The sequence below is a fragment of the Dreissena polymorpha genome, chromosome 2 (genome assembly GCF_020536995.1).
Source record: "Dreissena polymorpha isolate Duluth1 chromosome 2, UMN_Dpol_1.0, whole genome shotgun sequence".
Classification (NCBI taxonomy): domain Eukaryota; kingdom Metazoa; phylum Mollusca; class Bivalvia; order Myida; family Dreissenidae; genus Dreissena; species Dreissena polymorpha.
Genome location: NC_068356.1, coordinates 118,812,571 through 118,825,701, shown reverse-complemented (window position 1 = coordinate 118,825,701; position 13,131 = coordinate 118,812,571). Strand labels below are relative to the sequence as shown.

At 33.9% G+C, this 13,131-nt stretch overlaps 2 protein-coding genes across 29 annotated transcripts in view; one reads left to right on the top strand and one right to left on the bottom strand.

Annotated features, from left to right (window-relative positions):
* LOC127868716 (40S ribosomal protein S14) overlaps positions 1-13,131 on the bottom strand; it is a 138,690-nt gene that overhangs the window by 7,755 nt on the left and 117,804 nt on the right. The window lies entirely within an intron of this gene.
* On the top strand, positions 1,631-12,776 carry LOC127868694 (dnaJ homolog subfamily B member 12-like). Of its 28 annotated transcripts, none has more exons than XM_052410665.1 (11): positions 1,631-1,797; positions 3,401-3,566; positions 4,264-4,409; positions 4,777-4,908; positions 5,436-5,483; positions 6,214-6,302; positions 7,182-7,291; positions 7,795-7,958; positions 9,172-11,012; positions 11,129-11,186; positions 11,303-12,776. In XM_052410665.1, the coding sequence occupies exons 1-9, from the start codon at positions 1,653-1,655 to the stop codon at positions 9,279-9,281; spliced, it is 1,110 nt and encodes a 369-aa protein (XP_052266625.1). In that variant the 5' UTR covers positions 1,631-1,652; the 3' UTR covers positions 9,282-11,012; positions 11,129-11,186; positions 11,303-12,776. The 28 variants fall into 28 exon arrangements, with proteins under 28 accessions (XP_052266625.1, XP_052266638.1, XP_052266622.1 ...); XM_052410678.1 differs by having other exon boundaries at positions 11,129-11,215; positions 11,419-12,776; XM_052410662.1 differs by having other exon boundaries at positions 11,129-11,215.

The following is a 13,131-nucleotide window of genomic DNA, read 5'->3' as shown; positions in this document are numbered from 1 at the left end:
TATTTTAAATTTCAAGTCAAAAATATTAATAGTATAAACATTGATTAATACTCTGAAATTGAGGACATTTGTCAAAAGATATTGCTTTGTAATTTTATCTGCAGATCAAACCGAAAAGTGGTCGATTTTTAAGGTACATTTAACCTACGAAAATGGATAGTTTACATGTCATCATTTTATGTTCATTAAGTAACATTCACCGATCTAATTCTATTTAAATTTTCATGCTAGGTGAGTTTTGAACCCAGAATTATATATGTGAAGTTTAGTTTCAAACAGTTGCCTAACACTAAAGATTTTTCTTAAATAGTCCCAAAAGTGGCCGGAATTACGTACATGACCAGTACAGTAATTTTAAAAATCCAAAATAGTTGAATGGGTAACTTAAATGCATTCCATACATTGGCGTCCGCACTTGGAGGCAAATGGGGTTAGCTGACCCCCCCCCCCTCCCTTCGACAATCGGTTTGCGGAAAAGTTTGTGGAATGTGTAAAATCTAAATGTGTAAAATTATTATTCCTGAATCGAACAATTTGGGTCAGAATGACCCCTGTCTTCAAGACACGAACATCAACTCCCATTTACATGCAAACAAATCATGGATGGGGTTATGGTACAATTAATTAACGCTCAAAAACTTGTTTTAAACATGACTCATTCGTGCGAAATCGAGGCGAGAATTCAATCAATTAGCATGAATTAAGTCCCTGAATAGGAAGTGAAGGTGATGTGGGTCTCTGCCTAATTTCTCGATGGTTTTTTTATGAACATATTATTATCGGTGTTGATACGATCCCTGTGAACGCTCATCATGTATAGTCCTGCGAGCCTGTCGTCAGACATGATGTATCTAAGCCATGTCTTGACTCGTAAATATAACCGTGCTAAATTATCGTTTCTCCGTACAGGTGGTGGCGGGTGGGGTAAGTTATATTATCAACGCATCGATCACGCAACGATGGTTCAAATCCGTTTATTTACCCAGTCAACAAAATCGGACTCATTCTGTTGAATGAATTCCTTCTTGCTCATGGGGCCTTCCGATTGCTATCACGACTTACCTATTCCATTAGTTATAGTGTTGTGGGTTAAACATAATAAATGGCTTCGTATGATGAGTGATGACTGATTTGAATTCTTCTACTTCGTACTTCCTACAGTCAATTGCAGACTATTACAGGAAGGCCTATTATAGGCAGATATGAAAACTGTCGAGTCCGTTTCCTGGGAAGAACCAGTACTTGGTGTCTATGGAGGAGATAACGAGAACGCTCCCTGAGAAGGGAGCGAACCCACGAACTCCCGATCGATAGGCTGACACCTTATCCACTACACCGACGAGACCTAATTCTAGAAATGTCACTATGATGAATTTGCATTTTATTGATCTAAATCTTTCCCGCTTACTATTTTTCTCTCAGTTTTTAAGAGAAATTGTTATAAAGGCATTGAAATAAAATGCATTGTTTTTGGTTGTCTGTTGTTGTAAATTCACTATATTTAAATTGTATGAACTGCACGTAAAACTATCTAATAGTGCAACATAACCATTTAATGCCAATGTGTCATTGTTCTTACTTGTTAACTAGTATTTAATTGGATAATATTTCAACATGAACCAATCATAAACCACGTACCAAATAATTGTTGGATGAAAACCAAAATGGAAGGTAATAAAGAGGATTGCTTTAAATGTATCCGGATTGCTGAACGTTGTTTAGAGGCTGGTGACCTTGAGAAAGCTGTAAAGTTCCTAAATAAAGCTGAACGACTGTATCCAACTCAGAAAGCTAAAGGTAATACATAACAAACTGTTCTCTTCAACTATTCTCCTTTTGGGTCAGACTGTACTCTGTAGCAAAACAAGTTCGACCCTTTGCGATTTCTACTTCTTTTATTGTTAATATTTTAGGGGCCGAACCACTGATTGCTTAGAATATTACAAGAAAAAGTACCGTCACACATGAATGACGAAAAAAGAAAAGTTGTAAAATACCCTTTTTTACAATTATTAGTTTATATTGATTAAAATATCACGACTGGTATCATGGGACCCCACTGTATCGCGGTACTTGTCGACTGGTATATTACATTTCTTGAATAAAGTTGTTAAGTTTTCATATTTTCAGTATATTCCATAATAAATTTTACTAGGTACTGGTACCAGGTAACTACCAGTTGACGCCAGTAGATTGATTGTCATTGTCATCATTGTCACTTGGTAAACCCAGGAATGCAAATTGTGCATGCCTTGTGAATTGTATATATTTTATATGTAAAATGATCAATCTTTTTGCGTTATTTATAATGTGTATATCGTTATGCCTCCTATTTTCGCGATGTATTTTCGATTTTACATCGCAAAATTTTATTACCGAATATACTGAAAATATGAACTATTTTCAAGTAATGTAATATACCAGTCGTGATATTTGAATCAATATAGACTAGTAATAGTAAAAAAATACTGTATTTTCAGGGCTCGACATTAACTTTTGAAGCCACTTGTCCAGTCGGACAAGTAGACCATAATTTCACTTGTCCTGGCCAAAAAGCAACTTGTCCTGACCATTATATCTTATTCTGCTCAGCACTTTGCAAAATAATGAAATAATACAAAATGCTCAAATCATAAAGACTTGATTCGTTCAAAATACATGTAAACATAATTGTAAGCAATTTCAATACAAAAAGAACTGACTAGAATAACAGGAAAACTCAAGATAATTGATTTTTAAACATTATACAAAGCCATAATACCTGACAAAAACTTGTGTGTTGCCAACATCAAACAGAAAATGTTAAAAGCGATGTATATGTACAGTACTTAACTGATATTAAAAAAAATAAAATCATTCTATACATAGAGAGGACGTCACTACGTTAATTGTCTGTAAGATCGGTGTGTACCGGTGTCGTAAAATGCATATTCTTTACAAGGGAGAATATTCTTGTTATCTTGGCACAGAAAAAATGTTAAGGGTTGCTTCCCTTGTGAACAGTACAGTGTAGTACATGTATCACATGGAACTATCGGAATATCTCGGGCTTCTACGATTAAACGTATACAAAATATACTCGGAAAAGTTGAGTGATATCTCCACAGAAATGATGGCTTTAAAGGCATTTTTTCTAAGTTATACAATTATAATGACCACTTGTCCCGCCGTTGGACTAGCAAATTCTTTATTTACTTGTCCGGACTAACAATTTGGTTGTCCCGGACAGTCGGACTACCTTTAATGTCGAGCCCTGATTTTACATCTTTTCTTCGTCGTCGTGAGACATACATAATAATATTAATTACATGATACAAACAAAAAGGCAAAAACAAAATTTTTCTGTATTCTTCTATTCATCAATTTCTATTTATTAAAAAACAAAGTTATGTTGTTGCAGATTTACTGGAGCGTGCTGAAAAAGGTGGATCAAATCAACAAACAGGAGAAAAAATGAATGGCCCAAAACAAAGACGTGGAAGTGTAGGTCGGGAAAAAACAAGTGAAAGTGCTGAAGAAAAGAAAGAAAAAGAATACACAGATGAACAACTTGCTGTGGTGAAAAGGTTAAATTGATTTTTATGCACCCTTTCGAAGAAAAGGGGGCATATAGTGATCGAACTGTCTGTCTGTCTGTCTGTCTGTCTTTCCGTCACAATTTGCGTTCAGGTTTCGAAAAATGCGCATAACTTCCATGTCCCTTGAGATATAACCTTCATATTTGGTATGCATGTGTATATGGACAAGGCCTTTCCATACGCACACAAATTTTGACCCCTATGACCTTGACCTTGAACTTAGGGTCCGCGTTTAGGTTTCGAATTCTGCGTTTAGGTTTTGAAAAATGCTCATAACTTCCATGTCCCTTGAGATAAAACCTTCATATTTGGTATGCATGTGAATATGGACAAGGCCTTTCCATACACACACACATATTTTGACCCCTGTGACCTTGACCTTCAACTGAGGGAACAGGGGAAATATTCGATTTACTCCTTGTGACTGATGATGACTGTTAGTACATATAGATCAAAATTAACACAAGCCCTCTATAAACTTGGTGCTTAGATTTTTGGTTTCATGTTGGCTGTATTGTAAATATCCATGATTTCAAAAATTAAAATAAGAATTCAGGCTTTCTCAGTGAAATAGCTCATATTACAAACTGGGTGCATGTATATCATTAATAATGACTTTGAATAAATTGACTTTTGTAGAGTGCAAGAAGGCTTCTCATTATTATAGATTAACTGCCTGTTTTAGAGTGAAAAAATGTAAGGACTACTATGAGATCCTGGGCGTGGAAAAAGATGCCACTGAAGCTGACCTGAAGAAAGCGTACAGGAAACTAGCCTTACAGATGCATCCAGACAAAAACAAGGCTCCTGGTGCCACCGATGCTTTTAAAGGTGATAAGCATAATATAAATGCTTTGAACATTGTTTAATAAATAACAAACCTTTTTATATTGGTATTTAAATAATTGTCGACTTTATTATGTTTTCAACTCTTGTGGTTAGCAATTTTTAGCATACAATTATGATAGCAATTTTAGTTGAAGATCTTTTACTGTTGCTGCATGTCTTTAAAATACCATACACACAGTAAATAAAGTGAACACTGAATGGGAAAATGTCATGCTTATCATATTATTATTTTACATTGCACACTATTATACAATTTAAATATCTATCTATATATCTATCTATATATATATATATATATATATATATATATATATATATATATATATATATATATATATTTAAATGACAGCTGTGGGTAATGCGTTTGCGGTGTTAAACGACTCTGAGAAGCGTAAGAAGTATGATCAGTTTGGTCCTGAGGAAGAAAGACGCACCAGTAGTGCTGGGGAGTACCAGTACAATTACTCTCACGGATTTGAAGGTAGTTCCCCCTGCATTAGATTTATAACCTGAATTGACGTTATTGTGTTATAATTCTTGTTATTTAGATAATTTATAGAACTCAATATTATAGTTAAAGACGAATAACATGGCTGTAGTAAAACTTGCTGATTTGGCAAACTGCAGAATTAGTCCTGGAACCTGCGCATTCATGTGGCATTATCATGCAGTATGCAGTTGTTTTTAGAGCATGAAGAGGAAAACATAAAAAGTGAAAATATTGAGTGACATGGATTCAGTTTAATTAAATGAGCTGGTGCAAATAACATATTAAATTGATTTCACAAGCAACTAGACAGCAATGTATTTTAAACCCATAGTTCTTCGAAGAAGAATATTTATTATAATATGAACAATACTCATTTATCTATGCCAAGATGTGCAAAACCCAGATGATATTAAATGTTTATTATGGACAGATATGTATCCATCTCCATTAAGAAATTTAAAATAATGTTATGTACTTATTCAAGTTGTTTTATGACTATTGGCCTTTTCTATTTTCAGGAGATATATCACCCGAAGAACTGTTTAACATGTTTTTCGGAGGTGGAGGTAAGAAGTAACATTTTGTCTAAATTCAAAAAAAAAAATTAACTTCAGTTTTGATGCACTAGCCCAGGTAATACGAAAGAAGCATCCCAATTCTAAGAGAGGTGCTTTTAATTGTTTCATCATGTTTTGGTAGGTCTTAGAGGTCATGTACATCATCCATCGAGGTCACGGTCAAACGATGAGGTAAAGTATCTGATAAAGTAACAAAACCAAATGCATGCATATGTTGATATCAGTGAATGGTTGGTAGATTGATCTGAAGCTATGTTAATAAGAGATGGTTGGGTATGATTTTATGGGATTCAATTATTAATTTTTTTAACAGTTTCATTATTTTAAAAAGCGCAGTGACTATTAAGAATGGAGAATTTATCATTATGTAGAAATACCCTGCTGACAGAGCTTCAGATGAATCGGTACTATTTGTTATTTAAAAGCATGTTGGGTTGTCGCTTAAACCAATTACATTCATAGTTGATAGTATTTTTGCCAAATACACTGTGTTTATTAGATCACTACTTCAAAATGATCAGAACCTGAAAGGTTGTTCATAGAAAGTCTATAACCACAATATTGTATGTTAATTATATAAAAAATAAACTTGACAACCCTGAATCATAGCATTTGCCTTCAAGCTTAAAGCAATTACAAAATGAAGGCAGATAGTACCAATCTGTTTGTTGTGCGTGTCCTGAATGTGGTTTAATAATCTTTCTCAATTTGTATGTAGGCAATGTTTATCAACGCAGATCACGTCACTCACATACACACTCTACAAGGCAGCATTTTCGATATGCTTCTACAGAGTCTTCTAACGATGTAAGTTGTTTATAGGCAGACTCTTATTTGAAACTTTATTTGTTTTAAATGATGAATACAATATTAAGTGCCAAGCCTTCAAAGTCATAACGTTTTCAATAACGATTTGTGTTGTCAAATTGTTTAAATGTGTTCTTTTTGAGTACACATATTAATTGCAAATACTGCTTATGTTCAATACTAATTGAGGTTTTGAAACCCTTTTATGATGAGTAGAGCATCTACTTTCGTGAAGTTAAACTAAATCTTTTGTTTTAAAGCTGGAAAATGGCTTTAAACATGTGTTGATTTGCGAATGGTTGACATATCCTTAAAAAGCGTATTTTTCAATTTACCTAAGTTCCTTGTATTGTGTTCCAATGTTGTGGTATTAATTATCAATATTTTGTGTATTGAATATAGCATCTTGAAGAGCTGTTTCTTATTTTAATTTGATTGGAATAATGTACTTTCCTTTCAATTAATATGCCATTCTGTTCTACTGATCATAAGCATGGAACATGTGAACAAAATATGAACCAGCTTTTTAAAAGCCATTTCATTTAAGTTAATATATTGTTAATATTAGGTCAGTTCCCATAAATACTAAATAATTATTTAAACAACTGCTTATATCAGCATCTGCCTCTCTGGGAAAATGGTTTTAAATGCACGTGCTAAGTGTCCTCCCAGATTAGCCTTTTTAATGCACAAATGCTTATCAGGGACGTCACTTTCTTCCTAAACCGATTTTGGCTAAGAAGAGACTTCCTTTAAATGAAAAATACAATAAAAGTGGAAAGTTTTGTTTCAGATTAGTCTGTGCCCCGTATTCTCAGAGTAAGGCTCATATGCATTTATGAAAACTAATGTAAACACATTTGTGATTGTCATTTTCAGGGTAGTGCTACACTGTTACTGCAGCTGGCTCCAATACTTCTGTTGGTTGTTATCTCCCTTCTCAGCAGCATGTTTGTATCCGATCCTGTATTCAGCCTTCAAAAATCAGAGTAAGTCTCATAGGCCAGCTGTTAATGAAATGGTGTTTTTTTGTTTCTTCCTCAACACTTTTAGCTAATTTTATGAGCTGTGACATATAATAAATGTTTCACTGGAACTTGATCAGAATTTTCATCCATTACTATGCATGCAAAGTTTTTTTCTGGGTCAAGTGACATGCCATATATATGACTTAAATTTGATGAAACTTGATCTGGATGTTTATCTAGACAAAATCAAAGACAAGTTCTCATTTGGGTTAGGTGGAGTCAAAATTTTGGTTACCAGGTTACATTTTAGACCAGCCTTGTTGCCACTTTTATTGCCTTGTAACATAATTACAATGAAGTCAGGATGTGTCTTAAGCATATACAGACCAGGTTTAAAACTAGGTCACATGAAGTAAAAAACAAGGTCAACAGTTCTTATCTGCAATGATTATTGTACCTTGAACGCAGGTGAGCGCTTAATGGCCTTCATGTATTTAAACACAGTGGTATGTTTTTTGTTTCAGTAAATATACAGCTCAGCGAAAAACACAAAACCTCAACATACCATATTTTGTTAAGCAAGATTTTACAGCAAATTTTGCTGGTGATTTACGGAGAATAGAGCGCCAAGTGGAGGAGGAATTTGTATCAAACTTACGGCAGAATTGTTGGCGGGAAAGGAGTTATAGTAAGAACGTTATTTTTGTTCGTCACATTTTTAGCCCACATTAGCAGTAAGAGTAAGTTTCCCAAAGTCTTATATTATTGTTTGAGACAAGGAAACGTCACTAGCCCGCCTTTATGAATTGGAGAATCTCAGAAAGCCCGGTTCAAAATTGACCAGTGCAAGGATTGCAGTGATTGTTCTTATTTCAATCGCTAGCTCTGAAGCTTACAAGCTTTTAAAAATCTGAAATTTTCACAGTTACAATTGATGCAAAATTATCTGTTAACATAGAATATTTTTTTACAGTTATATAATAATTCTATTTAGATTGTCCGAAATACAAATGAGTTGTTTGTGGTGGAGTATACGCCAATACTGTATATAGACTTTAAGATGTGTGCTGTTTAAAATGAACATTGTTAACCATGGGATCTTTCATTGCTAAGAAAATGTAATTTATGTACAGGGTTCTTGCTGCCTCCAAAAAGTTGTTGCCAATTAATATTGCCACTTTTAAAAAGTTGTTGCCATACTCTTTTCAATTACAATTCAGGGTATATTTACATGTAATTGTCACCATTAAATTACATATACAGCATTCATATTACTTGCAGATTGCTTAATCCATTCTTCCCATAAAAATCTGTATTTGTTGACATTTAAACAGTCAGTACATTATTCATGATAAAATACATCATGATGAAGGACAAAAAGTTTAATGATGTTTAGAAAAACATAAAAGGAAGGTTTCCTCCTTGCTTATACTGTCCAATAGTCAACCTATATTTGAATGAGGCTGCCCCAATGTGTCAAAATGTGCTCTTATTTGCTATTTATTTTCGTGAATAAAAACTTCATCTGAAGCAATCAAGTCAATAAGTTATTATAACAAATGTATAATTTTATGTCAGTTTTTTCAATTTTCCTTAAAAAACATTTATGTTGTGATGTCAAACAACCAGTCAAATAATCTGATATCAAACACTGCCCTTGGGGTAGTTTGTACTATCTTAATTTGCTCCAGTAGGTGTCTGCCATAAACTGGTTGCTCAATAGAGTTGCTTTTGTTATTACTGTAACAAAACCTTTTCTTTTGAAAAATTGCCAAATTTGGAATTTAAATGCCATTTTTGCGTTTCTATCGCAATTGGCGATAAGGGCAGATGACATCAGGAACCCAGATTTATGGTCACTGAAAAACTTTACTTAGTTATATTTCTTTTTGTCTTTTCAGAAGAGAATATGTTATGGAGAGCTAGGAATTATGCCGATGCCAAGTTATATGAGAGGGCTCAAAACATGGAGACACCGTCATGTGATCAGTTACAGAACCTGTACAGATAGTGACCACTTAATGACGCACCACAGAAAGTTACGACTGGTTGACTCATGCAACTTATTTATTTATTATCAGCCTTGCAGTACATGCAAAATTTTAAGTCCCATGCTGGCGGACCAGTAAACGAATCAGAAAAGTGGTATGTTCATTTGAACAATGGTCTTTTATGTTCAGACGTGAAGTAATTGAAGTGATTGACAACAGAGCCCAAAAAAACAAGTGCATGTATGATTGATTTTGCAAGTTATTTAAGATACTTGGCAATTTAGGAATATTAGCACGAAATAAAGAGTAAATCTGTTGTTTAATATGATGGTTGGATACACATTGTTTTAATCTTAAGTTTAACCTGTTGTTTTGACTTTTTATATAACTTATTTTCATCTTTTCATCTTCTTACCGCAAAAGGTCCATTAGGATATTACCACAATCTATCCTATAAGCAGTAAGGTAACTGTTGATATTGTTTAAATTCATCAAGTTAATGATATTCACTCAACAAAAATGATGATCCCAACTCTACATGTCGGTCTAGTACACTGTAACTCCAATATAGTGCGGTCCGTTATAACGCTATGTTGTATAAGCAACAATGCAGTGTTTATTTTTTTAATATTGATGATCTAAAGGCAATACATGTATTTGGGATGAGTTTCATTTTAGTGGCAAAAACAAGGTTTATTATGCTGACTATATTTGTCAATAGAAAATGACTGAATCAATATTAAAACTTGCTTGTAAACAGTTAAACTTGTTGACTAGATGTTCTGAGCAATAGTTACATTGGAACTAAGTTGATAAACGCTTGTATTCATTTGTATGCCTGTTAAATTATATTGGTTTTAAAGGGACTGTGTCTCTGAAGGGATGAACAAAGCCTCAGGCGCAGGGGAAGGTTCTAGCCTTCAAATCTGAGGAAAGAATATTGTGTGACACCAAATTGTGGGATGATTTCGTGAGATGTAACTAAAAGGCGAATTTAGTTGATAGGGGAAATAAACTTTTTGGGGGAAAACTGTATGATGAAATGTTTTAAAAAGATGTAACCTATATATGGATGCAGCTATAAAATAAACAGAAGCCTATCTTAATGTGTGCAGGCTGAATTGAGATTGTTTCAGTAATGTTCATAACCAAGTTTTATAACATCAAAATATTTTACCTGTTGAGTTGTTTTTATGCCCCCCATAGGGTGGAATATAGCAGTCACAATGTCTGCAATTCGTGCGGCATTCCGTTTTGCAGAGTTGTTTTACGCAATGCTTTCAGATATTGCACTGATTTTTGGCGAGTCTACCTACATGACCTACAGATGAGTTGTGGGTTTATTTCCGGTCCATTGATTTTTGGCGAAGTAATGGGCCTTGGACTTATCATTTTTTTCTAAAATACATGAAGCTGCTGTGCAGCTTCAAAGCTCAGTAGGGGGCATTGTGTTTTCACAATAGTGGTCTTTTTTTTCCTTTTATTGTAATAAGAGTTTAAAATGTATGTGATACACATGTTAATAGTAATGTGAAATCAGGATATTGTAAAGTATTGTGTTGTACAATTAAATATTCTTTGTTTATTATTTCATAAAGGAGTCCTTTTCAATTTAGCTTTTCATAGTAAACTTAGGGCTAAATGCATGGCATAATGCATCATCCCTTTAGAAGAGACTTTAAACAATAATAAAATGTTAGCAAAAATGGTTGTCCCTGGTTAACCTTTGTTGACTTCACTGGCTATTTGGGGTAGATGCATTCTTCACTGGCTATTTGGGGTAGATGCATTCTTCACTGGCTACTTGGGATAGATGCATTCTTCACTGGCTACTTGGAGTAGATGCATTCTTCACTGGCTACTTGAGGTAGATGCATTCTTCACTGGCTACTTGAGGTAGATGCATTATTCACTGGCTACTTGGAGTAGATGCATTCTTCACTGGCTACTTGAGGTAGATGCATTCTTCACTGGCTACTTGAGGTAGATGCATTATTCACTGGCTACTTGAAGTAGATGCATTCTTCACTGGCTACTTGAGGTAGATGCATTATTCACTGGCTACTTGGAGTAGATGCATTCTTCACTGGCTACTTGAGGTAGATGCATTCTTCACTGGCTACTTGAGGTAGATGCATTCTTCACTGGCTACTTGAGGTAGATGCATTATTCAATGGCTACTTGGAGTAGATGCATTCAGCCCAGTTTTTCTACAGCACAGCTAAATTTTAGATTTTATTGCGATAATTGTGAACACACTGAAACTTCATTCAAAATATATTTGTGCAATCAATTTATTTTTTGTGGACATTTTGTTGTTTTAGGCAATTGTTACTTGTAACCTCAGTATTGCCTGATGAATCAGAACTATATTCCTGCAAAAAGATCAATGATATGCAGGTCTGATGTTGATACTTTTCCATTAAGTGTGAGACTATGAGAATAGTGTGCATTAGGAGCAACACAACATATTGTAGTAACATCACCGCCAGTGTAATGCAAACATTAATCTTAAAAATTAGCTTATTACTTTTCAAAATCGTGTTTACAACTTGTTGATGTTTACCATAATATTTTTTTTCCATAACCTTGTTTTGTTTTGTTTTAAATACTTGTTTTATACATGTGTTTTACATATCCTTTTTACTTCTTTTCTACGTGAGTTATTTACCTAATGTTTTACAAATCTGTTAAAATACACTTTCTTGAAGTATAATTTAATAAAACATGCAAAATTGTAAAATTAACATTCATACATGTTTGTTATGGTTCTACTAGATGAGTATAAATACCTGCTCTTAAACAAAAATAAAATTATTTTCTGTTCAAAGTTTATACGAGCTGGACTCTGCGAAAACTGAGCTTAATGCATGTACATGAGGTATTGTCTGAGATAAGCCTTTGCAGTCCCCACAGGCTTATCCTATACTAGGCTTTCTGCCAGGCTTATCCTATACTAGGCTTTCTGCCAGGCTTATCCTATACTAGGCTTTCTGCCGGCTTGATTTTCATTTAGATGAGACTTCCTCCACAATAAAATTCTGTAAAAGCCGAAAGTGTCTTTCCTGATTAGCCTGTGCAATATCTGTGATGATACTTTAGGCATATACGTTAACCTGGATTTCCCAAATCGCGGCTCATAAGATTGTTGTGTTTAACTTTATCAACACCTTAATAATTTAAGAAAACAAAATTGTTGTAAATTTCACTTTTATAACCCTCCTGTTCTTTGCTGATATTTATTACTATTATGCCTTTCAGTATCATAATTTAAATATGTAAATACTTGTTATATATGATGGCGATCATGTGTTGTTTTCACATAAGATCAGCCAAATATATAACATATTTTAGGAAACAATTTAAGAAAGGAATATTAACATTCCTCATTTTGTATATATTTGTTCTGTATTTGGAGTTTATATAATGCAATTATACTATATCTTTATTGTATGTGAGACAAATATGTTGTTAATGTTTTCCAGTTTTCACCTGTCAAATAGAATTTTAAAAAATGACTTAGGTTGTTTTTATTTCAATTAACCAATTTATAAATACTTTAAGTAACACACTTGTAAAGGGAATATTACTAGTAGGTTAGTGTAGAATATGGGTCACTTTATTTAGCAAGGCTAGGAAAACTTGAACCTTGTCAAATCCATTTTTCCTGCTGAGATACCTACCCTTAATGCTTTTAATCAATAGATTATTATTTCTTGACAGCGTTCTTTTGCATTAGTCCCACAGTTTCATGCTATACATGTTAAAATCTCTAGTAATCAGTTTCATGCACAAACCAGGGCATAGTTATGACAATTTTTGGGGCTGGTATTGGACCCCATGCCCCGACCAAAAGTACCATGTTTTACC

Coding starts and splice junctions, on each gene's coding strand:
- LOC127868694 (XM_052410665.1), top strand. CDS start 1,653: ATGAAAACCAAAATGGAAGGTAATAAAGAGGATTGCTTTAAATGTATC. Junction 4,909..5,435: donor TTACTCTCACGGATTTGAAG/GTAGTTCCCCCT, acceptor TTCTATTTTCAG/GAGATATATCACCCGAAGAA. Junction 7,292..7,794: donor TTCAGCCTTCAAAAATCAGA/GTAAGTCTCATA, acceptor TTTTTGTTTCAG/TAAATATACAGCTCAGCGAA.